The 25560-nt window shown below is 34.8% G+C and overlaps 1 protein-coding gene and 2 pseudogenes across 1 annotated transcript in view; 2 read left to right on the top strand and 1 right to left on the bottom strand.

Annotated features, from left to right (window-relative positions):
* Window positions 1-641: 641 nt before the first annotated feature.
* Window positions 642-6884, bottom strand: LOC107016952 (annotated as a pseudogene).
* An 816-nt stretch (window positions 6885-7700) lies between these two features.
* On the top strand, window positions 7701-8432 carry LOC114076911 (annotated as a pseudogene).
* Window positions 8433-23051: 14619 nt separating this feature from the next.
* The window catches only part of LOC107017505 (F-box protein PP2-B10-like), a 6720-nt gene continuing 4211 nt past the window's right edge, over window positions 23052-25560 (top strand). Inside the window, exon 1 of the mRNA XM_015217704.1 lies at window positions 23052-23303. Within this exon, the coding sequence (XP_015073190.1) occupies window positions 23052-23303 (252 nt within the window). The remainder of the gene's footprint in view (window positions 23304-25560) is intronic.

Genomic DNA, 25560 nt, shown 5'->3' with positions numbered 1-25560 from the left:
AAGATCAGTTTTGGTCTATAACTCTGTACACTCAAATGACTACCTCTATTTATAGAATGCACCTTTTACCTATTTATAGAATTGCACTTTCTTGAATGATATAAGACGTTGCACCTAGAACTCTCATTCGAGAGTTCTTTGTTCAATTCTCTACAAGTCGTTTATATACAAGATTATTCTTCGAAATTTCTTAGATATTAATTGAGTTGGTGATGACTTATGAACACTCCCCCTCAGCACCAACTTAATTTATTCTTTGCGTCGACTATTAAGGGATCCTCGAGACTTTGCAATTATCTTGATATCCAGGTTCTTTATGAACCTCTTACTCCTTTGAACTTCTCCACTTACTACACCCTGAATTTTCTACAAAGGTAGTATTCTCCTTGATCTAGACCACATCTACAAATGTTGCATCTATATATTTGTTGTTTAGCATTTCACTAGTGAAGATCTCCTTAGTTGAGGTTGTAATGCTTCCTGGACTTATTTTTGCAACATGCCTGGAGTGCCAGAGGCGCCAGCTTTCGATGTACTCTTTTTGTGTATGGGAATACCTTTGGTGTTGGTGATCGATTTGGGTTAACTCTTGCTATATGTTGGTTATTATCATGCCGATTTTTCTAAATGTATCTTCTTCATTATGGACGACACTCAATTCCTTGAACAATGAAGGCGTGTTTCCAACTGAGATGTCTGAACTCTATTAATCGTGCTTCAACATTTCCTTCTGATCCTATATCATTGAAAAAAAAATTCATTTACATTCCCATCCATCTGTCACCTCTTTTCAACGGTAGCCTTGCTCTAGGTCCTAGTCCTGAAAAACGGAGAGCCTTAACTCGGTAGCTCTGCTTCATGGTCACTCTCAGAATCCAAAGAACTAACAACTGCCTTAACATTTCTAAGGACATACAATCCATCTTCCCATTTGAACACTAGATAAGCAAAATATAAACTGGTTCTTTTTTACAGCATTCGAGTTCTATTTTTTTCCTCGGATATCAAGCCAACTGATTCGATTAAGTTTAGCCACTGAGAATCTACAAAAGAATTACACTTCCTCTTTAATTATATTTGATAAAGTAATTTCTTTCAAAATTAGAGGAAGTGCAAATATATAAAACCTGGAGTTTAGGTGAGACAACCACTCCCAATACTCTGGTGTACCACCCCATATAATTCAAATTCTCGTGCTGCGACCATAAAACATTTCTTCCCTCTCTCCTTATCCAGCTAAAAACTCTATATGACAAATCAAATTACATAGACAAAACATTATGATTTAAAAACAAACCGGAAGGGCTGAAAAGGGCACTAGACTACTCTTATTGTGTCTAATTGGCCTGGATTCAAACCACCCAACAACCCTTATGAATGGAACATGCCGTTCATTGGCCTGTTCCTCTAAGGCTAGGTTGGGTCGGTCATGGGCAGATGCTACCCATTAGACATGACTTCTACTGTACCACCTTTACCTACTACACAATCATATACATAGGGACCTTTTTCATTGACATTAATTTTGTTTTATTAATGAAAATAACACATTCACAACTAAAATAAAAACTTTAGAAAGATATAACACACATTTGATCACTCAGTCATCACTGGATAAGATTGTGGCCTTTTTGATATCTATTGGATGAATTTAGAATTTTTGCTTAGAGATTTCAAAATATAAAAAAAGTAAACGAACGAAAATTTGAAACATTGAATATATATACATAATTTCTTTAACTTATCTACACAATGTAATTGCCCAGCAATAAGAATAAATTGACACTATTCGGATAAAAGTGGCTTGGTTGGGTGTCAAAAGTATTTGAGCTCATGACGTTGTGATCTCATGAAAAACAAGGTAAACACAAAAAGGAGGGGGGAAATGAAATCTCATACCAATTTACCTCTATCAAGAAGAATCGAAGAGTTACAGAGGTTGAAGTAAGTTGTTTCTTGAAAGGAAAACCACTAGAGAGCCTCATCTAGAAACTTTTTGTTGATAATCATATGGAAAAAATAATGTTTCCCAGACGATGTCATATTCTGCTCCAGACTTGAATGCTTGTGAGACAGCTAAACACCTACCTACATCTTGTGACGATGTTAAAGAGAGAATTTTAATTGTGCAACCACCAGGAGTGTCTCACAAACATTCATGACTGCAGCAGAATCCGACATCGTCTGGAACATTATTTTTGACATCTGATTACCAACAAATTGTTTCTAGATCAGGCTCTCTAAAAGTTTTTCCTTCCAAGAAACAACTTTACTTCAACCTCTATAACTCTCTGAGTTTTCTTTATAGAGGCAAAATGGTATGATTTCTTCATTTACCCTGCTCCTTTTTGTGTTTGTCTTTTTCTCATGATAAGTTTGTTTTTTTATAAAATATGATTTGATTATAAGATCACAACTTCACGAGATCTAATACTCTGTCACCCGTGATCAAGACAGTTTTATCCAAGGGGTGTCAATTTATACCTATTGTTGGAAAACTACATTATGTAGATAGGTAAAAGATGTATACATACACTATGTTTAAATCTCCTTGGCTTTTTCCTCTGTGTACTTTTTTTATATTTTGAATTCTCTTAGTGAATATCCTAACACCATCCAATAGATATGAGGAGAACCACAATCTTATTAGTGATAACCGAGTGATCAAATGTGTGTCAGATCTTTCAAAAGTTTTTATTTTAGTAGTGAATGTGTTATTTTCATTAATAGAAGAATATTCGACTTAATGTTAATGAAAAAGGGTCCTATTTCTATAATTTTGTAGTAGGTAAAGGTGGTAACTGGAAGTCATGTCTAGTGGGTAGGGTCCGCCCATGACCGACCGAACCCGGCCTAAAAAGAACAGACAATTGAACGGAATGTTCCATTCATAAGGGTTGTTGGGTGGTTTGGATCCAACACTTTTAGGTAGCTAGTCATGTCAAGTGAGTGGAGTTGTGATCCCAATTAGACACAGTAAGAGTAGTCTAGTGTCTTTTTCAGTCCTTTTGGGTTGTTTTTAAATCATAATGTTTTGTCTCTATGATTTGATCTGTCATACCGAGTTTTTAGCTGGATAAGAAGATAGGAATATATGTTTTATGGTCGCAGCATGAGAATTAGGTATTATATGGGGTGGTACACCATAGTATTGGGAATGGTTGTCTCACCTAAACTCCAGGTTTTATATATTTGCACTTCCTCTAATTTTGAAAGAAATTACTTTATCAAATATAATTAAAGAGAAAGTGTAATTCTTTTATACATTCTCAGAAGTGGCTAAACTTAATCGAATCAGTTGGCTTGATATCCAAGGAAAAAATTAGAACTCGAATGTTGTCGAAAAGAACCAGTTATATATTTCGCTTATCTAGTATTCAAATGGAAAGATGGATTGTATGTCTTTAGAAATGTTAAGGCAGTTGTTAGTTTTGTGGATTCTGAGAGTGACCATGAAGCAGAGCAACGAGTTAAAGTTGTCCCTTTTTCAGGAATAGGACCTAGAGTGAGGCTACCGTTGAAAAGAGGTGGCAGATGGATGGGAATAGAAATGGGAAACTTTTTCAATGATATAGGAGCAGAAGGAGATGTTGAAGCACGATTGATAGAGTTCAGACATCTCAGTTGGAAATACGCCTTCCTTGTTCAAGGAATTGAGTTTCGCCCATAATGAATAAGAAACACTTGAGAAAAATCGGCAAGATCGAAACTAACCTATAGCAAGATTTAACACAAATCAATCACGAACACCAGAGGTATTCCCACACACAAAAAAAGTGCATGGTAAGCTGGCGCGTGTGGCACTCCAGGCATTTTTCAAAAATAAGTCCAAGAAGCACCACAACCTCAACTAAGGAGATCTTCACTACTGAAATGCCAAACAACAAATATATAGATGCAACATTTGTAGATGGTGGTTCAGATCCAGGCGAATACTACCTTTGAAGAAAATTCAGAGTATAGTAAGTGGAGAAGTTCAAAGGAGTAAGAGGTTCATAAAGAACATGGATATCAAGATGATTGCTAACTCTTGATGATCCCTTAAAATGGAAGTAAAGAATAAATTAAGTTGGTGCTGTGGGGGAGTCTTCATAAGTCATCACCAACTTAATTAATATCTATGATTCAAAGAAGAATCTAATATATTTAAAGTCTTGCAGAGAATTGAACAAAGTGCAACGTCTTATATCATTCAAGAAAGTGTAATTCTATAAATAGGTACAAGGTGCATTCTGTAAATAGAGGTACTCACATGAGTGTACAGAGTTATAAGACCAAAACTGATCTTTACTTAGCAATAACAATATTCAAGTTGTGAGCAATCAATTGTGCCCAATAATTCACACTTCTTTAACCCCACTCAAGCCTACTAAACCGTTAATATTTTTTTCTTAATCAATGAATTAAAGTAAATTATCATTTAACAAAGATGGTAAACATTCCTTGCATTTAAGAAAAGGTGGTTCGCCTCCTTAAAAGGAGTAACCTTTAATATAAAGCTTTTAACTCTTCTAGCAAATAGTGGTCTTTATACGGTGAATACTCAATGGTGTGCAGCCTCCAGGTTTCGCTAAGGTTTTGATGTAAAAAGAAAAATGTTCTATAGCAACTTAAATTGCATAAATAGTACTATATTTGACTCAATCTTTTAAAAATTATTATTATTAGTTCAATCGTCTGGTACCCAAGACCCACTATAATTAGTGACTAATGTTTCATTTAATTCAAAATTTAGCAGTACATTAACCTGTTTAATATATGTATTTGTTGAGTTTGTTAGTGTGTTTACATTCCCATATTGGTTGTGGAACGGACCAATAGTTTTGCTTGCATAGACTTGGGCATTTCTTCACTCATGTGCTAGTGTTTAAATGTGAGTTAGGCCCAAGATCTTCAACAGACACCCGTACTCTATTATGGCTTTACTGTGGAATGTTGGCTTCTTCGACATCGCAATAGCAGATCTTTTGTCACAAAAAATCTCAGTTGCTTTCTGATAAAAAATCAGCAACAAGTCTGCTTAACCAAACTTCTTGGCAAGCTGCAGAGTTGTTGCAACATATTCAGCCTTTGAAGTTGACAAGGCCACCAATTCCTGCTTCTTTGAACTCCATGAAAGTGCTCCAAACCCAAGATTAAACAAGAAACCATATGTGCTCTTTCTATCACCAACATTGCCTGCGTAGTCACTATCAGTAAAGCCAATTAATGTGAAATTTGTTATCTTAGAATACCAAATTCCATGATCTGTTGTCCCTGCGATATATCTCAATAGTACTCTCTTTGCAGTCTAGGGTGAAGCTTACTTGGATAGTGCATAAATCCCGTTTTGACGCCAACAGAGCAAGAATATTTGGTCTTGTATGAGACAAGTAGTTCAAACCACCAACCAAACTTCAAAAATAAGTTGCATTTGTCATTTCAGAACCATCATCACAAGACAACTTCTGATTAATATTCATCAGCATGGCAACAACATTACAATTTACCATATTGAACTTTTCAAGAGATCTGTTGTGTATGCTCTCTGTGAAAGAAATATGCTATCAACTCGGTAGCTCTGCTTCATGGTCACTCTCAAAATCAACAAAACTAACAACTGCCTTAACATTTCTAAGGACATACAATCCATCTTCCCATTTGAACACTAGATAAGCGAAATATAAACTGGTTCTTTTTTACAACATTCGAGTCCTAATTTTTTCCTCGGATATCAAGCCAACTGATTCGATGAAGTTCAGCCACTTCTGAGAATCTACAAAAGAATAACACTTCCTCTTTAATTATATTTGATAAAGTAATTTCTTTCAAAATTAGAGGAAGTGCAAATAAATAAAACCTGGAGTTTAGGTGAGACAACCACTCCCAATACTCTGGTGTACCAACCCAGATAATGCAAATTCTCGTGCTGCGACCATAAAACATTTTTCCCTATCTCCTTATCCATCTAAAAACTCTATATGACAGATCAAATCACATAGACAAAACATTATGATTTAAAAACAAACCGAAAGGGCTGAAAAGGGCACTAGACTACTCTTACTGTGTCTAATTGGCCTTGATTCAAACCACCCAACAACCCTTATGAATGGAACATGCCGTTCATTGGCCTGTTCTTCTCAGGCTAGGTTGGGTCGGTCATGGGCAGATGCTACCCATTAGACACGACTTCTACTGTACCACCTTTACCTACTACACAATCATATACATAGGGACCTTTTTCATAGACATAAATATTCTTTTATTAATGAAAATAGCACATTCACAACAAAAATAAAAACTTTAGAAAGATCTAACCCACATTTGATCATTCAGTCATCACTGGATAAGATTGTGACCCTTCTGATATTTATTGGATGAATTTAGAATTTTTGCTTAGAGAATTCAAAATATAAAGAAAGTAAACGAACGAAAAATCCAAGGAAATTTGAAACATTGAATATATATACATAATTTCTTTAACTTATCTACACAATGTAATTGCCCAGCAATAAGGATAAATTGACACCATTTGGATAAAAGTGGCTTGGTTGGGTGTCAAAAGTGTTTGAGCTCATGATGTTGTGATCTCACCATTAAATCATATTTTATATAAAAAAAACCTCTCATGAAAATCAAGGCAAACACAAAAAGGAGGGGGGAAATGAAGAAATCATACCAATTTACCTCTATCAAGAAGAATCGAAGTGTTACAGAGGTTGAAGTAAAGTTGTTTCTTGGAAGGAAAACAACTAGAGAGCCTGATCTAGAATTTTTTTGTTGATAATCAGATGGAAAAATAATGTCTCCCAGACGATGTCATATTCTGCTCCAGACATGAATGCTTGTGAGGCAGTTGAAGACCTACCAACATCTTGTGACAATGTTAAAGAGAGAATTTTCATTGTGCAACCTCCAAGAGTGTCTCACAAACATTCATGAGTGCAGCAGAATCCGACATCGTCTGGAACATTATTTTTCACATCTGATTACCAACAAATTGTTTCTAGATCAGGCTCTCTAATAGTTTTTCCTTCCAAGAAACAACTTTCCTTCAACCTCTATAACTCTCCGATTTTTCTTGATAGAGGCAAATTAGTATGATTTCTTCATTTACCCTGCTCCTTTTTGTGTTTGTCCTTTTCTCATGTTAAGTTTTTTTTTATATATAAAATATGATTTGATGATAAGATCACAACTTCACGAGCTCTAACACTCTGTCACCCGTGATCAAGACAGTTTTATCCAAGGGGTGTCAATTTATACCTATTGATGGAAAACTACATTACGTAGATAGGTAAAAGATGTATACATATACTATGTTTCAAATCTCCTTGGCTTTTTATTCTATGTACTTTCTTTATATTTTGAATTCTCTTAGTGAATATCCTAACACCATCCAATAGATATCAGGAGAACCACAATCTTATTAGTGATAACCGAGTGATCAAATGTGTGTCAGATCTTTCAAAAGTTTTTATTTTAGTAGTGAATGTGTTATTTTCATTAATAGAAGAATATTGGACTTAATTTCAATGAAAAAGGGTCCTATTTCTATGATTTTGTAGTAGGTAAAGGTGGTAATTGGAAGTCGTGTCTAGTGGGTAGCGTCCGCCCATGACCGACTTAACCCGGCCTGAAAAGAATAGACAATTGAACGGAATGTTCCATTCATAAGGGTTGTTGGGTGGTTTGGATCCAACACTTTTAGGTAGCTAGTCATGTCAAGTGAGTGGAGTTGTGATCCCAATTAGACACAGTAAGAGTAGTCTAGTGTCTTTTTCAGTCCTTTTGGTTTGTTTTTAAATCATAATGTTTTGTCTCTGTGATTTGATCTGTCATAAAAAGTTTTTAGCTGGATAAGAAGATAGGAATAAATGTTTTATGGTCGCATCATGAGAATTTGGTATTATATGGGGTGGTACACCAGAGTATTGGGAATGGTTGTCTCACCTAAACTCCAGGTTTTATATATTTGCACTTCCTTTAATTTTGAAAGAAATTACTTTATCAAATATAACTAAAGAGGAAGTGTAATTCTTTTATAGATTCTCAGAAGTGGCTAAACTTAATCGAATCGGTTGGCTTTATATCCGAGGAAAAAATTAGAACTCGAATGTTGTCGAAAAGAACCAGTTATATATTTCGCTTATCTAGTATTCAAATGGAAAGATGGATTGTATGTCTTTAGAAATGTTAAGGCAGTTGTTAGTTTTGTGGATTCTGAGAGTGACCATGAAGCAGAGCAACGAGTTAAAGTTTTCCCTTTTTCAGGACTAGGACCTAGAGCGAGGCTACCGTTGAAAAGAGGTGACGGATGGATGGGAATAGAAATGGGAAACTTTTTCAATGATATAGGAGCAGAAGGAGATGTTGAAGCACGATTGATAGAGTTCAGACATCTCAGTTGGAAATACGCATTCCTTGTTCAAGGAATTGAGTTTCGCCCATAATGAAGAAGAAACACTTGAGAAAAATCGGCAAGATAGAAACTAACCTATAGCAAGATTTAACACAAATCAATCATGAACACCAGAGGTATTCCCACACACAAAAAGAGTGCACGGTAAGCTGGCGCCTGTGTCACTCCAGGCATTTTTCAAAAATAAGTCCAAGAAGCACCACAACCTCAACTAAGGAGATCTTCACTACTGAAATGCCAAACAACAAATATATCGATGAAACATTTGTAGATGTGGTTCAAATCCAGGCGAATACTACCTTTGAAGAAGATGTAGAGTATAGTAGTGGAGAAGTTCAAAGGAGTAAGAGGTTCATAAAGAACCTGGATATCAAGATGATTGCTAACTCTCGATGATCCCTTAAAATGGACGTAAAGAATAAATTAAGTTGGTGCTGTGGGGGAGTCTTCATAAGTCATCACCAACTTAATTAAGACCTATGATATTTCAAAGAAGAATCTAGTATATTAAAGACTTGCAGAAAGTTGAACAAAGTGCAAAGTCTTATATCATTCAAGAAAGTGTAATTCTATAAATAGGTAAAAGGTACATTCTGTAAATAGAGGTAGTTATATGAGTGTACAGAGTTATAATACTGAAACTGATCTTTACTTAGCAATAACAATATTCAAGTTGTGAGCAATAAATTGTGCCCAATAATTCACACTTCTTTAGATCTAGGACACCACTCTTATCGATTGGTCACAACTAGTACCCCTCCTATTGGTCTAGGCCACCATGCTTGACACTCTATCGAGCTATTACTTCGAGTTGCAGCCTCAAGTGTTAATCAACCCTACTCTAATACTTATTATGATAATCTATTAGTTGAAAACCCCACTTAAGCCTACTAAACCGTTAATATATTTTTTCTTAATCAATGAATTAAAGTAAATTATCATTTAACAAATATGGTAAACATTCCTTGCATTTAAGAAAAGGTGGTGCGCCTCCTTTGAAGGAGTAACCTTTAATAGAAAGCTTTTAACTCTTCCAGCAAATAGTGGTCTTTATACGGTGCATACTCGATGGTGTGCAGCCTCCAGGTTCCGCTAAGGTTTTGATGTAAAAAGAAAAATGTTCTATAGCAAGTTAAATTGCATATATAGTACTATATATGACTCAATCTTTTAAAAATTATTATTATTAGTTCAATCATCCGGTTCCCAAGATCCACTGTAATTAGTGAATAATGTTTCATTTAATTCAAAATTTAGTATTACATTAACCTGTTTAATATAAGTATTTGTTGAGTTTGTTAGTGTGTTTACATTCCCATATTGGTTGTGGAACGGACCAATAGTTTTGGTTGCATAGACTTGGGCATTTCTTCCCTCATGTGCTAGTTTTTAAATGTGAGTTAGGCCCAAGATCTTCAACTGACTCACGTAATTCTAATATGGCTTTGCCCCCCGTGACAACGTAGTTGAAGTATGTTCAAGTTGGCTCGGGCCTTATTATGGTTATTCAAGAAAAACAAACCTCTAAGACTTTCTAGGTGATTTATGTTGATTTTATTTCCGAAGCATCGATCATATATTAGCTTGTTCAGTTTAGATGTATCTACTTGATATTGAATAATTGTTTTCTTAAAAGATGTCTTGATAGATTGAAGAATGTTATGGGCTTAAAACATTCTACACAAAAAATAGCTTAGTTTTTTTATATATATAAACATCGATATTTACATATAAGTATTTCTTTCATAACTCGCAAGTACAAGATTTGTGCGCAGTAAACATTATAAATCCATTCATCTCATACTTTTTCTAGAACCCTTCTTATCTTGGCTTGCTAGATTCAAGCTCTATTAAAGGAGGGTCACAATATGAATTCTCATAATATATATGTTATTGGGACGTGATCACCTCCTAATGCTAACTTGGAAATAAGAAAAACATTAATAACTACTCTATGTCCCAATTTATGTGACACTTTTCATTTTTTGAGAGTTTGAAATCCGAATAATGCCACATAAAATGGGATGAAGGGAGTAGTAAACTCTAGATTTTTTTTAGTACCAGAAGGTCATTACCAACTAAAGCACACTTACAGCCAAAATAGAGTTTTGGATTTGGCATAACCCAACAACTTAGGCTCAAAATCCACATTTAAAAGAAATTCAGTTAATAGGTATAAATAATGTATCTCAAACAGATAAAACAAAAAGAGATATAGTTTAGAACCCGTACAACTTATAATTCCAGATCTGCCTCTGACTACCTGCATTTGACAATTTTGGGACGGAACTCTATTCCTTCAACAATGAGGCCACTTTTGTCACCACGGCGTTTCATCTCAAGCAATCTTGCTTCGACAAGACCATCACTACCTTCCTTGCTATTGAAATATCCCAGTCTACTTCCATCCATCCATCTCCTCGCAGTTTTGTTGATGTCACAGTTTCACAATGTTGACTTGTTTTTCAGTCTCAGTATCACTCTCATAATTAACAAACCTAATAATCTAATTAGCATATTCAAGTTCACAAGACTTATTTCCCAATTTGAACACCAAATAAGCAACATAATTTGTCTTTGGTGTCAACACTTCTGTTCCTATTTTTCCACGAATATCCATTCAAGGTATAGAGTGAAGATATGCCACTTTTGAGAATCTGGAAAAGTATCGCAAGAAGAATTTGTAAGGATAGTTTATGTGATATGTAGGATGTATCTCCTTAGTAGGTCTACCAGATGCGAAGTTGAATTGACTAGATTTGTTTACCAGATGGTTGAACAAAATAGATTTATACATCATCTATGCAATTTAACATGTTTTAGCAGATTTTTCTTTTTACCGTCAAAATATTTATAGGAACCTCACACTTTCCAAGATGCACCGTATAAAGGTTATCTTCCAATACTTCTTCGGCTGGTCCTTAATTAACATTAATAAATTTTTAATTTGTGAGCAACCAATTGAGCTCAAAACTTAAAAATTATTAATGCTAATTAGGGACCAGCCGAATTAGTATTTAAGAGTGGTGATTAGATAAGACATGACTCAACTTCTGATTACCGAGGACATGATCTTAGATAGGAAGGAGGGGAGGACGTGTACTAGGGTAGAAGCTTAGTAGGTAGTGAAGTGTTTTGTATTGCTTTTGGAGAGTTTCGCCTTATTGGTGTTTTGTTGTTGTACTAGTTGTATTATTGTAGTTCTTGATTATGATATATATCATTTTATGTTGTTTATTGTGTTCTGATTATTGCACTATTTTATTGTTCTTAGTCCTTTTTTTATAGGATTTTCAATTGCCCCTTTTCCCCCCTCCCTCCCCCTTGTTGCTATATCTTTTTCCATTGTTTTCTTCTTCCTTGTACTTTAATTTGTTGCACTTGAGTAGAGGGTCTTTGAAAATAACTTCTCTACCTCCTCAAGGTATTGGTAAGGACTGCGTGCACTCTATCCTCCCCAAACCTCACTTATGGAATTTCACCGGGTATGGGGTATGTTGTTATTCACTCATCAAAAATAGTCATTAGCTAATTGCCGCTACATATATATATTTATTGGCAATTAGCATTTTTTGTATATGTCCATAAAGCCTTTAGCGACATTGATTCTAATGACACTTAACTAATGCCGGTAAAAACTTTTACATTAATATCAATATTTGTTGCCGCTAAAAGTTGTTTTTGTTGAACTGATTGTCATAAGGACAAGTTTCTATTAAAACTCTTTTCTTTTTTTTTTTGCTTTTGCACTCCTCTTTTCTTAAGTACACTTCACTCTCAATTATTTATTGAGTACACACTCTTTATTTGAGTACAAATGCAACTCAAATGACCACCTTTATTTATCGGTGTTGATGGAAGGAGCTAGTGGATGCAATATTCTAGAACTACACCTTCGACTTCTTTCTCGAATTCTTATAGATTATGCACTCTAGAACTCTCATTCTATAGTTCTTCTTTCAATAAAATCTTGAATATTATCGATTCTTCTTTTAAATATCTTAGATATTAGTAATTAAGTTGGTGATGATCTTTTAACACCCTTCTCAGTTAAGAAGGTGATGACCTTTTAACACCCCTCTCAGCACCAAGTTAATTTATTCATGTCTGCAGCAGAACCAGACATCGTCTGGAAGACATTATTTTTGACATCTGATTATCAACAAATTGTTTCTAGATCGGGCTCTCTAATAGTTTTTCCTTCCAAGAAACAACTTTACTTCAACCTCTATAACTCTCCGATTTTTCTTGATAGAGGCAAACTGGTATGATTTCTTCATTTACCCTTCTCCTTTTTGTGTTTGTCTTTTTTTCATGATAAGTTTGTTTTTTTATAAAATATGATTTGATGATAAGATCACAACTTCACGAGCTCGAACACTCTGTCACCCGTGATCAAGACAGTTTTATCCAAGGGGTGTCCATTTATACCTATTGCTGGAAAACTACATTATGTAGATAGGTAAAAGATGTATACATATATTATGTTTCGAATCTCCTTGGCTTTTTCGTCTGTGTACTTTCTTTATATTTTGAATCCTCTTAGTGAATATCCTAACACCATCCAATAGATATCAGGAGAACTACAATCTTATAAGTGATAACCGAGTGATCAAATGTGTGTCAGATCTTTCGAAAGTTTTTATTTTAGTAGTGAATGTGTTATTTTCATTAATGGAAGAATAATCGACTTAATGGCAATGAAAAAGGGTCCTATTTCTATGATTTTGTAGTAGGTAAAGCTGGTGTATATACTGGAAGTCGTGTCTAGTGCGTACGGTCTGCTCATGACCAACCCAACCCGACCTGAGAAGAACATTCTAATGAATGGCATGTTCCATTCATAAGTGTTGTTAGGTAGTCTGTATCCAGGCTGACTTTCAGGTAGCTAGTCCTCTCAAGTGAGAGTGGTTGGTCAGTTATGATCCCAACCGGACACAAGAAAAGTGGTTTAGTGTCTTTTTCATCCTTTTTGGTTTGTTTTTAAATCCTAACGTTTTGTTGCTGTGATTTGATCTGTCAAATCGAGTTTTTCGCTAGATAAGAAGACGACGAATAAATGTTTTATGGTCGCAGCATGAGAACTTAGTATTGAATGGGGTGGTACACCAGAGTATTAGGAATGTCTTGTCTCGTCTGGACTCCATGTTTTATATTTTTGTGGTTCCTTTCCATGTACTCTAAATTTTAAAGAAAATACTTAATTAATTATAACCACCGAGGAAGTGTAAATTTTTTGTAGATCTTCTGAAGTGGCTAAACTTAATTGGTTTTGTTAGCTTGATATCCTAGACAAAATTGAAACTCAATATTGTTGAGAAGAATCAGTTATTTTGCTTATCTAGTTTTCAAATTAGAAGATGAATTTTATGCACTTGAAATGTTAAGTCAGTTTATAGATTTGTTGATTCTGAAAGCGACCATGAAGTAGAGACACGAGTTTAAGTTGTCCATTTTTAGGATGAGAACCTAGAGCAACCTTGAAAAGAGGAGATGGATAGATGAAATAAAAAAAATTAGAAACTTTTTCGATGATATGTTGAAGCGTGATTGATGGAGATTAGGAATTGCAGTTGAAAACACTGTCTCATTGTTCAAGGATTTGAGTTTCATCTAGAATTAAGAAGACAAGGATCCTCCACTTACTATGCCTGTTTTTTTGGTCTCATTTGGATTAACTCGAATAATTCTTATCTATATTGTCCTTCCCGAAGAATGTATGGAGAGAGAACAGTAATTGGTTTGATAATGCGTAAGTTGATAAACAAGAATCAGTTTTTTTAACAAATTGAATGTATTATCAAAGATTTGTTAGATGAACGACAATTTTTGTGCCAGCTCCTACTGCCATAGTAATTGTTCTGTATAATGCTATAATTTATATATCTAGTCAAATTTGTGAAAGCACAGGCATATGTTTTTGCAACATCATATCTGGAGTATTTTGCTGTGGTATAATCACTCGACATGGGGTCTCCTACAGTATTGCATTCTCCATCTCTCAGTAATTTCTCCATTAGAAACAAGACGTCGAATAATGTGATAGAAAATATAGATGCACTTTGTTCTACTATGGAATGTTGGCTTCTTCGACATCGCAATAGCAGATCTATTGACACAAAAAATCTCAGTTGCTTTCTGATAAAAAAATCAGCAACAAGTCTGCTTAACCAAACTTCTTGGCAAGCTGCAGAAGTTGTTGCAATATATTCAGCCTTTGAAGTTGACAAGGCCACCAATTCCTGCTTCATTGAACTCCATGAAAGTGCTCCAAATCCAAGATTAAACAAGAAACCATATGTGCTCTTTCTATCACCAACATTACCTGCGTAGTCACTATTAGTAAAGCCAATTAATGTGAAATTTGTTATCTTAGAATACCAAATTCCATGATCTGTTGTCCCTGCGATATATCTCAATACTACTCTCTTTGTAGTCTAGGGTGAAGCTTACTTGGATAGTGCATAAATCCCGTTTTGACGCCAACAGAGAGAGAATATTTGGTCTTGTATGAGACAAGTAGTTCAAACCACCAACCAAACTTCTAAAATAAGTTGCATTTGTCATTTCAGAACCATCATCACAAGACAGCTTCTGATTAATATTCATCAGCATAGCAACAACATTGCATTTACCATATTGAACTTTTCGAGAGATCTGTTGTGTATTCTCTCTGTGAAAGAAATATGACATCAACTCCATGTTTCACCTCAAGACCATGAAAATAGTGCAGTAGACCAAAATCAGACATCTCAAAATTCTTCATCATGCAGTCTTTAAATTCAGTGATGACAGACTCACTCAAACCCATACATATCATATCGTCAACATAAAGACATACAACTAGAAAACCATTTTTGCCTTCTCTTTTTATATAGGGAGTAGGCTCATTGATGCTCCTGTGGAAGTCACTATCCTGGAAATAAGAATCAAGTTTGACTTGTGTTTTTGAATGCTTCTATCTGCATGATACTTGGTTCTTAACACCCATTTGAGCCTATTGGCTTTCTTTCCTTGTGGATTATTTAGCAAGTCTCGTGTTTGATTCTTTTGAATAGCCATCAAATCCTCTTCCATAGCCTTGCACCATTTATTCTCTTTTTCAGCATCTTCAAAGAAAGTAGGATCTGAAACAAGTAAAGCAAAAAATACAAGATGTACTATTAGCATATCTAGGGTTTTTTTTCCCTATCTCTTGATGATCTTCTCAATGGAGTTGGCTCAGCAAAAGGTTTTTTCAATATTGGAGAAGTTGCTGGTGAAATCGATGAGGTAGTTGATGGACCAACCGAAAAAAGATCTGCTACATACTCTTGATCAACAATATCGTCAGAAGGCAACAATTGAATATCTGAACTTTCATTTGTGGAATAAAAGTTCCAACTTCCATGTTTATTAAACACAACATTTTTATTGGCCTTAATTTTCCCACTCACTAGATTATATAACTTAAGCATTGGATTGTGTGTTATATCCTACAAAAATACATTTTCACATTCTTCATCAAGGCATGTCTTACGTCGAGCTTGTGAATTTATCAAGGCATTAGCTATATAACCAGAGACACGTAAGTGGCTTACCTTGGACTTGTTACCTCTCCAAGCTTCATTTGATGTTTGATTAAACATTGTCTTAGTGGGAGAAACATTTAGCAAATAGACAACAGTGGCAACATTTTCAGCCCAAAAACACTTCAGTACACATATACCTTCCATCATGCTTTTGCCCATCTTGACAATTATGTGGTTCTGTCGTTCTCCTGCACCATTTTGCTCTTGTGTATAAGGTGATGTGAGTTCTCTATCTATTTCCTTTTCCTCATAAAAGAAAATGAATTCTTTTGACATAAACTCACCACATCTATCAGTCTGAAGAGTTTTGAGCCTACATCCATTTTGCCTCTCACCAAAAGATTTAAATTTCTTGAAATTATCAAAAGTTTCGGATTTAAATTTCAAGAAATATATTCAACTCATACAAATATAATCATCGGTAAAAAGTAAAAAGTATCGACTTTCCCCTTAGGACTCAACACCCGTAGAACCACACAAATTAACATGTTCTAACTCAAGACAAATAGAAAGCTCTCCAAGACTTGCCTACAGGAAAACACTTTTTACTTTGTTTTCCAAAAACACAACTTTCACAAAAATCAAGATTCTCAACTTTTGACAACCCAAAAAATCATTTTCTTTTGGCTAAATTACTTCAATCCTAACATCTAAATGCCCATAACGCAAATGATCTAGTCTAGTTTCATTATCTCCACTAGCTATCATATTACAACTCTCAACCATTGAAACTTCTAAAGGAGACATTTTATTGTTAGCCAATGGGACATTAGCAATGTATATCCCATATATGTTATTTTTAATTGTGAAAACACCATTATTAAAAGAAATTGAGTATCTGGTAGTCATTAGTTGTCCAATGCTAACTAAATTATGTGATAGACTAGAAACAAACATCACATCTTCTAAAATCTTAGCATTACCTTGGCTGTGTTGCGGAAGACGAATATATAGAGAGTGATGAAATCACAACTTCTATATCTTAAGGTAGCTAATACATAGTAAATGATACAACAATAAAAAGAACACCAGGAATTAACGAGGTTCGGCAAACTTTTATTTTCTTTTGCCTACTCCTCGGACATAATCAACCAATATTTATTTCACTCCAAAAGAGTACAAGTGAAATACTACAAGAGAAAGAAGAACAAATGCCTTAGGAGATGAGAAGGCAAGTAAGAGGTGTGTTACAAATGAATTAGGAGCTATCTATTTATAGGAGTGATTCTTCCTATTGATGTCATTCATGACATCACAATATGTAAAAAATGGCAAGATTTACCTTGTGAAACCATTTTATGGTTCACCTAAATTTCACCTACAAAAGATGCTATCTTGACTTTTCTACCAATGACGAATTATCCTCCTAACTATCATATCTTCTCATTAATCCATTTTTGAATCTTGTCAAATTTAAAAAATCTCCACCTTGGCAAGATTCTCCATTTTCAACTTTCCTTCAACAACAATTTTGGTTGTGTCTTCAAACTCAATCTTCAATTGTTAACAATGTTGAAACTTGACCGCAGTCACCACTTTTGTCAACATATCGGCATGATTATCCGTAGTATGAATTTTTTGCATTATGACTCCACCATCTTCGATGATGTCTCGTATGAAATAATATCGGACGTCAATGTGCTTCGTCATTGCATGATAAACTTGGTTCTTTGCTAATTGAATAGCACTCTGACTATCACAAAATATTGTGATTCCTTCTTGTCCAACACCAAGCTCTCTAAGCAATCCTTGGAGCCAAATTTCTTTCTTCGCAACCTCAGTACTCTGCCTCAGTGGTTGACAAAGCAACTGTTGACTTCAAAGTAGACTTCCAACTAACCGGTGCATTTGCAATAGTGAAAACATGACCAGTAGTTGATCTTCGTTTGTCCAAATCACCAGCATAATCTGAGTCACAATATCCAAGATATTGACTATCTTTCTGCTCGAAAACCAAACCAACATCAACAATATTATGAATATGTCGTAGAATCAATTTTAAGGCCCTGCCAATGATCCTTTCCAGGATTATGCATGTACCTTCTTACAACTCCAACATTTCACCCTCTTGTACTTCACTTTCTACGTTATGATGACCGTTGTTGTTACCCAAAATATAAGTCTTTCTCATATTATCGGCTTCTTCTTCTATGGTGTATGGAATCTTTTCTCAAGATTCTTCGTTCTACGACCTGTAAGTTCTTGAAACACTCCATGTTTTGTTACATCAAAACTGATTTAGAGTTCGGAAATGACACGTTCGCTGCATTTTTTTTGTTTTCAATAAAAAAAAAATTATACGATGGTACTATTGGTGTTGTCCTATTTCATGGACCTTATATGGTTTGGTTGCATCACATTTTGGAGATCTCCAGAATAAACCTATTGATGATGAACGTGGAACAATTCTTGAGACGCTGCTTCAACTTCAAGCATGATTTTCTTTCAATAGTTGCAGTTGTGATTTTCAGGTACACACATTTGTTTTCGCTATTAAGGCATTCAACTTTCAAATGAGACAAAAAGATGTTACCTGCTAATGATGTATGAGGAAACTACTGCGAGTGAAATGGGTTAACACGTGAAACATTGTCTCCACTGCTAGTTAAATGGGGCAGACGTAGTCAGTATAAGGATTCTTTTCTTGAGATCAAGTACAGGCGAGAGATATTTGAAACTACTGTATATAGATTTGCACTTGAACAAGTCTACTTTCTGTTATTATTATTCTTTGCGAATTCCTAGTATTTTGGTGTAAGAACTAGTAATTAGTTAATGTTGAATTAAAATGCAGTGGCAAATTCATTCCATGGTTATATATTAGCCTTCTTTGTGTTCTCTATATCAAAAACTTTGGAAAACAATTTTATTCAAAAGACAAACTAACTAATTTGGGTATGGAATATTAATCAACATATGGTCTATGTGAATACTCTGTATGCAGTGGTGAAGCCATTTTATGCTAAGGGGTGCCAATTATATATACTACATGTTGATTCCCCTTATTCTTTACGCGTGTTGACCATTTTATATTTTGACACTGCTTCGTAAGATTTTGACTCCACCATATGTAGTGTCTATGGTGGAATGTGCGCCCAATTGTAGCTAGTCATGTCAAGTGAGCGGATTTGGTCCGTTATGAGCCCAATCAGATACAGTAAGAATAGGCCAGCCTAACCCATCGATTATATAGGGTAGGGCACAATTGTAGCTAGTCATGTCAACTTAATCTGATTTGATTTGTCAAACAGAGTACCATTGGATAAGAAGACGAGTAAGAAATGTTTTATGGTCACAACACGAAAGTTTGGCATTTCATGGGGTGATACACCAATATACTGGGAATGGTTATTGTAAATGTATGACACTTGAACCTAATTCAACCCCAAAATCTAGCTCATGAGGGGGGGGGGGCGATTGTCCAAGTTCATATAAGGAGACCACTAGTTCATTCCTCATTATCTCATCCAAAATCTAGCTCATGATGGGAGGATTGCCCAAATCCATCTATGGATACCACTAGTCCAATCCTCATTATCTCATCCAGTCTCCGAGCTTAATATTTTCGTGATCCCATTCAACGTACTCAAGTTTTTTTGAAAGATAACTTTTATCAACTTAGAACTTCTACGGGAGTTGTTAGATTCAATGATTCTAAAAATGACCATTTAATAGAGAAAGGAGCTAAAGATTTTAGGTTTTCAAGACGAGGACCTAGAGTGAAGCTACCCTTGGAAAGAGGTGATGAATTGAACTAAAAAAAATGGGAAACTATTTCAGTGATACAGGAGATGAAGGAAACGTTAAAGTGAAACTGATGGAGATTCGATGGAAAAGTGGCCTTATTGTTCAAGGAATTGAGTACCCTCTTGAATGAAGAAGAGAAAGATCCTCCTCTTACTATGTAATGTCTTTTATTTTGGTCTCATTTGTATTGATTCAAATACTTCTTTATATGGCCCTCTTGAGGAATATATCGAGAGAGAATTATACTTGGTGTAGATAATGTGTTGAATGTAAGACGGATCCAGGATTAAAAGTGTATAAATTCCTACAATAACCTCATGTTAATATATAATTATGATTGAATTATAGATTTTACCATCTAGATGCGCCATTGTTGCCAGGGCTTTTTAAAGAAAAATAAACAACTCAATGATAGATTAAGGGAAATATAGACAAATTAGTTTGAGCTCGAGCTAAGTGTAATAACTCTAAAGGTCATTTTTGAAAAGTTCTAAAAAATTGCCATTTCTCCTCTTGATAGTTGCCCCCAGTTGTGTTTTAGCAGTTTTAAAGCTTAGATTGGTAATCAAATCTTAAAAATGAGTTTTTTTGGGAAGTTATGGAGTTTTTGAAACTTATAAGTTCAAACAGTTGATTTTAGTCAATATTTGGAGTTTCGAGTCTTGGAATGAAATTCCGTCAGTAGCATCAGCTCTAGGACATGACTTTTGGGTTAGTACGACTATTGGCTCATGTTCAGAGGTATTTAGATAAGTTTTGAAAGAGTTTTTGTGTTTTAAAAGTTAAAAGCATAAGATAGTTTATCAAAGTGAACATAAATTTCGACATTTTTGTTAGCTAGTTGAAGGTTTGGTTCGATTCCTGAAGCTGTTGGATGAGTTTCATGTCCTTATTTGAAAATTTGGGATTCATAAGTTAAAATTGACTTTGGTCAGCATCGGGTTAAGGTGACCTAGTTTTGGTGTTTTCATAATTTCATTGAGTCTAAAATATCATTTCCAAGCTAGTAGTATATTTGGTTTGTGTTCGGGAGGTTCCCGATGAGTAATGTGTGAGTTTCTAAGTTTTATGGGTGCTTTGATGGTGTTTGAGCAATTTATGTCAATCAAAAGGTTTGTAGTTAGTTTTAAAGATTACAAAATTTATTCTGAAACTTTTTAAAGTTTAAGAATGAATTACAGGATTGATCTGCAAAGTTTGGTGCATATTCACTAAGCCAATATCGTACTTCTATCGTGATATATAAAAAATTATTTACCCAACAGAAATAATATTTAACTAGGCAAGCAAACACAAAATTGAGTTTTGATTGAGCGAGCAAGTGCATATCATTATTTAAGACATTTGGGTAAACGAATCGGCTCATTTTTCTATCATACAAAGAAGTTACGGCTCTTTTAATGAAAATTTAAGTTGTTGTTTTCTGGTTAAGTTTTGTTGTTGGTGTATTTAAACTTTTGGACCATATTCATTTGGTATTTTGAGCATATCGGGAGCTCTAGAGCTTGGAATGGCGTGATTCTTGTCGTATTCTTCTCAATCTAATATGGGGGTTGATATCCCATCCTCTTTTCGGCCTCTCATGATTTCTTCATCCAGTTTCTTTCCTTATTCATGTATTTCTTAGGGTGGGGTGGTTTTTTTTTTTATCAATTTGGGCTCAATATTTTTTTGACAAATATATATTTGGGATCCTTATGTTGTGGATAAACTAATTTTGGCATAAACTTGTTGATTCATCAATTATTTTCATCATATTAACCGAGTATGAGCTTGAGAAATTAGGGTTTTCCCGGTAAAGTTGAAGTTCAATAAATTGAGGTATTTGAAGGTTGATTTTAAATCCATTGTTTATCAAACTTCATATGAACTTCCTAATCACGGGTAAGATATTTTAGATTTAAATTGGGGTCTCAGCCCGAATTTTTAGGGATTTAGTCATGAACTTTAATCTTGTGTTTTGGGATTTTGAGGATGATTTCTAACTCATTTTCATAGAAACTTCGTGTGTGCGTTCCTAAATCTTTGGGTATCATGTTTTTCTATAAAAAAAATTAGATTTACCCTTAGCTTCTGGGGATGACTTTTTTGGTCAATTTTGACCAAGTTTCCAAATGGTCAATGATAATGATTTCGGCAAGTGATATTTATGCCAATGAAAAATGATTCTGGTGATTCATATTTATACCGATGAGAAATGGTTTTGGTGAGTGACATTTGTGCTGATGGAAAATGGTTTCGGCGGATGCATGGACCATACGTCCCTCATGGGTCCCAACCGGTGAATGTTTCAACACATGGGCATAATACCCTCCATGTGTCGCATTATGTTTGTGCAATTAGTGTGTATTAACAGGACATGCATGCATTACATTATATAACATTTTCATTGCACCACATTCGCACTTCATTATCATTCATGGAATTTATGATTGAGTTGTTATGTTCGTAGGTATTTGGATATGACATGTGTGATGTTGATATTATAGAGATTATGATATGTGTACTATGATGGATATTTTCATTGTGTTGTTCTCTTATATATAAATTGTTAGGATGGGGCTGGTTCTATTTCTATGCAAGTTGTAGTATGAGGAGGTTCGGATGGTGTGTTGGAGTACTTGTGTTCAGTATTGCTTTACTTAGATTAGCTAGGGATGCTTGTTAAGTACCATTGTTGTTTGGTACTCAATCCCTTGCTTTCTACACTTGTGTAGGTTACAAGTCTGATTCGTTTTGATACCCCTTCTCATCTTCATCCAAGGTTTTCTTTTGGAGTTCGTGAGATAGTTGCTTGTCACCCTAGAAGAATCACTTACTCTTTCATTATTTCCTTCTTCTATTCTAGAAACAGAGACATTCACACTTGTGTTTCTTTTGAATCTATTGTAATACTTAGAGGCATGTACATGTAACACATGGTTTTAGGGTATTTGAGTTATATTACGTTTTTTCACATGAACATGTATTGTCTAGTCCTTTATTTTGTCATTAATTACTTCCGCATTTACCTTAAACAAGTTTGATTAGTCGAACCTGCCTTAGAGGTATAAAACAGGTGTCATCACACCCAGTATAAGAGTGCACCGGTTTTACATACTCAAAGGACTGTTAGTGTACAAAAGTAAATGTATAAGGGATAATTTTGTATCGAAGGCCAAACTTGAGGAACTATTTTGGACTTTTTCTCATATTAATTGTTAAATAGTTTCATTTCTATTCTTCAATTTTATTTAAACATCATATGTATTGTCAGAATCTTGTAATCTTTATTTTATTTCTATATAAATAGTATCGAAACTCAACAACTTTAATCCATTGAGTTTTTTCCGATGGATCATTTGCCTGAAGGTTGCGTATCAAAAATTCTCTCTCTAACATCGCCGAAAGATGCAGCTAGGTCTTCAGCTGTCGCAAAAATATTCATGTCAGCCGCAGAATCTGACAACGTCTGGGAGGCTTTTATTCCATCTGATTATCTACAAGCTATATCTAGATCAGGCAATTTGATGGAGTTTCCTTCAAAAAAGCAACTCTACTTCAGTCTCTGCGACACTTCGATTCTCCTTGATGGAGGAAAATTGGTATGTGTTCTTAATTTCCCCCCTTTTTTGTGTTTAAGTTGCTTTTCATGAATTTGGCTTTCATTAAATCTAATTTAGTGGTAGGGACACAATGTCAGGAGCTCGAACACTAGATCTGTAACCCGTGACAGAGCCACCTTTGTCTGAGGGGTGTGAATTTATACCCAATAGTTAGCAAATTACACCATGTACATAGATAAAAAAAATTGTGCATATACACAATGTGTCGAATTTCCTTGGTTTATTTCATAATTTTACCTCTTCATATTTTGAATTCTCCTATGGCCTGATTGGACAGTCACCCTGGTAACTGAATTTGTTGTAATTACATTGTCTAGCATGTTTGGTTGTCAAGTAATTTGGTTTAATTGGCAGGGGTAGTCATATTATCACGTCTCAAGCTGAGACCTTGGATGTGGCATACACCCGATACTATTGCTAGTTGTCACGACTCAAGGTAACCCTAGTTGTAACAAGGCACATAGAACCCCGAAAGGGCTTCATGTAAGACACTTAGCATATCATAACATAAAGTACTAGAATAATAAAGAGTAAACACATTTCTAGTTTTCATTTAAGAAAGCAGAAGTCTAGACTCGTCTCAATGTAACCATCTATTACAATACTTGAATGAAATTAGGTATAGCCCATACAACATGACCGAAAAGGGAAAGTACATGAAGAAACTACAACATAGGAAAAAGTCATCCTCAGACCATGAGGACTCACCAACAAGCTAGGGAAGATACACACGTCCAAGCTCTAGCCACTAGAATGATCACCTCGTGAACCGGAATCTAAGATTTGGGGAAAATATAGGAAAAGCAGGGGTTAGTACAAAAATGCACTAAGTATGATACCCATACATAAAAACTTTTAAAACATGCTAAAAGGGACATTTCATTATAAATCATGATATATTCCATGTTTGGACATCATATAAGATAGTAGAAGTCATAAGTCATAAACATAGTCAAAACATTTTATAACATAAGAGAAACACTTCATAATTACCCTCTAGGCATATTTGTGCAATGCATGAATAGGACCCCATAAATCTCACCATGCTAAGTAAACTTCTTTAGGCCATCATTCATGTCCGTCATCTTTTAAAACTCTTAATCACTATGAGGTACTTCTCAAGAACATCTTAGTTCCTCTTTTCATTGAACACTTAGATATACTTCTTTAAGCAAATCTTAGTTCATTATTATCTTAAATACTTTGAGATGCTTCTTCAAGCATGTCTTAGTTCATTATTTATCTTGAACATTTTGAGATGCTTTTGAAGCATGTCCTAGTTCATTTGTTATTTTGAACACTTTGAGATGCTTATTCAAGCATGTCTTAGTTCATTATTAATCTTTTTGTAGTTGGGACATAGCCTTAACCGATATGAGATTATGTGAGCTGTCACATGATCCCTCTCGGTGTTACCCTCACCAACGAGGGTTAGTCTACTTGCCTAAGATAGAACCCGTAAATTAGCTTAGTTGGATCCAATAGCTAAACATCATACTGGACATGTAGTTACGAAATACAAAGATTGCTAGTAGAAACTCAGACCCCACTAGGTGAAGGATTCCATCTCATGAGAAGCACTTTGAGAAACTCGGAATCTACTAGGTGAGAGTTCCCATTTCGGAAGCCCAGACTCAACTATGTGTGAGCCTCCATATCATTTCAATATCCACTCGGTGCTAAGCATAAATCCCACAAGATAGTCATTAACTCTTTACTTAACTCAAGTCTCATGGAAAGATGTCCTTAACAATCAATCCAAGTTAATTCGTTAGAATAGATCCTTAGACCATGCGTGAGCAACTATCACCATCCATGATCACTTTTACTCTTAGATTCAATTATTTGAGAAAAGTCTCTCAATCTTATAATCTTCATGATGTGAGAAAACCTTTCACATTAAGGTTGTGTTTGGTATAAAGGAAAATGTTTTTTTAGAAAACAAGTGGATATTTGACTTATTTTCTCATGATTGGTTGATGAGTAGAAAATATTTTTTCAAAAATATAGTTTACTGTTTGATTCTTGAATGAAAAATGTTTTGGGGAATATCTTTTATTTTTTACTAGAGTAGAAAATAATTTTTGAAGTTGAATTTTTTTAAAAAGAAACAAACTCAAAAAAAAAATTGTGGTGGGGGTGCGGGTGGGGGTTCGAGGGTAGGGGTGAAAAAATTAAAATTTGATATTGAATTTCTTTTAAAAAAATAATATTAATTTATTTTTTTGAGGGGGGG

This window comes from Solanum pennellii, chromosome 4 (assembly GCF_001406875.1).
Source record: "Solanum pennellii chromosome 4, SPENNV200".
NCBI lineage: Eukaryota > Viridiplantae > Streptophyta > Magnoliopsida > Solanales > Solanaceae > Solanum > Solanum pennellii.
Note: the sequence above shows the minus strand (reverse complement) of the source record. Positions and strands in the feature narration are given on the sequence as shown.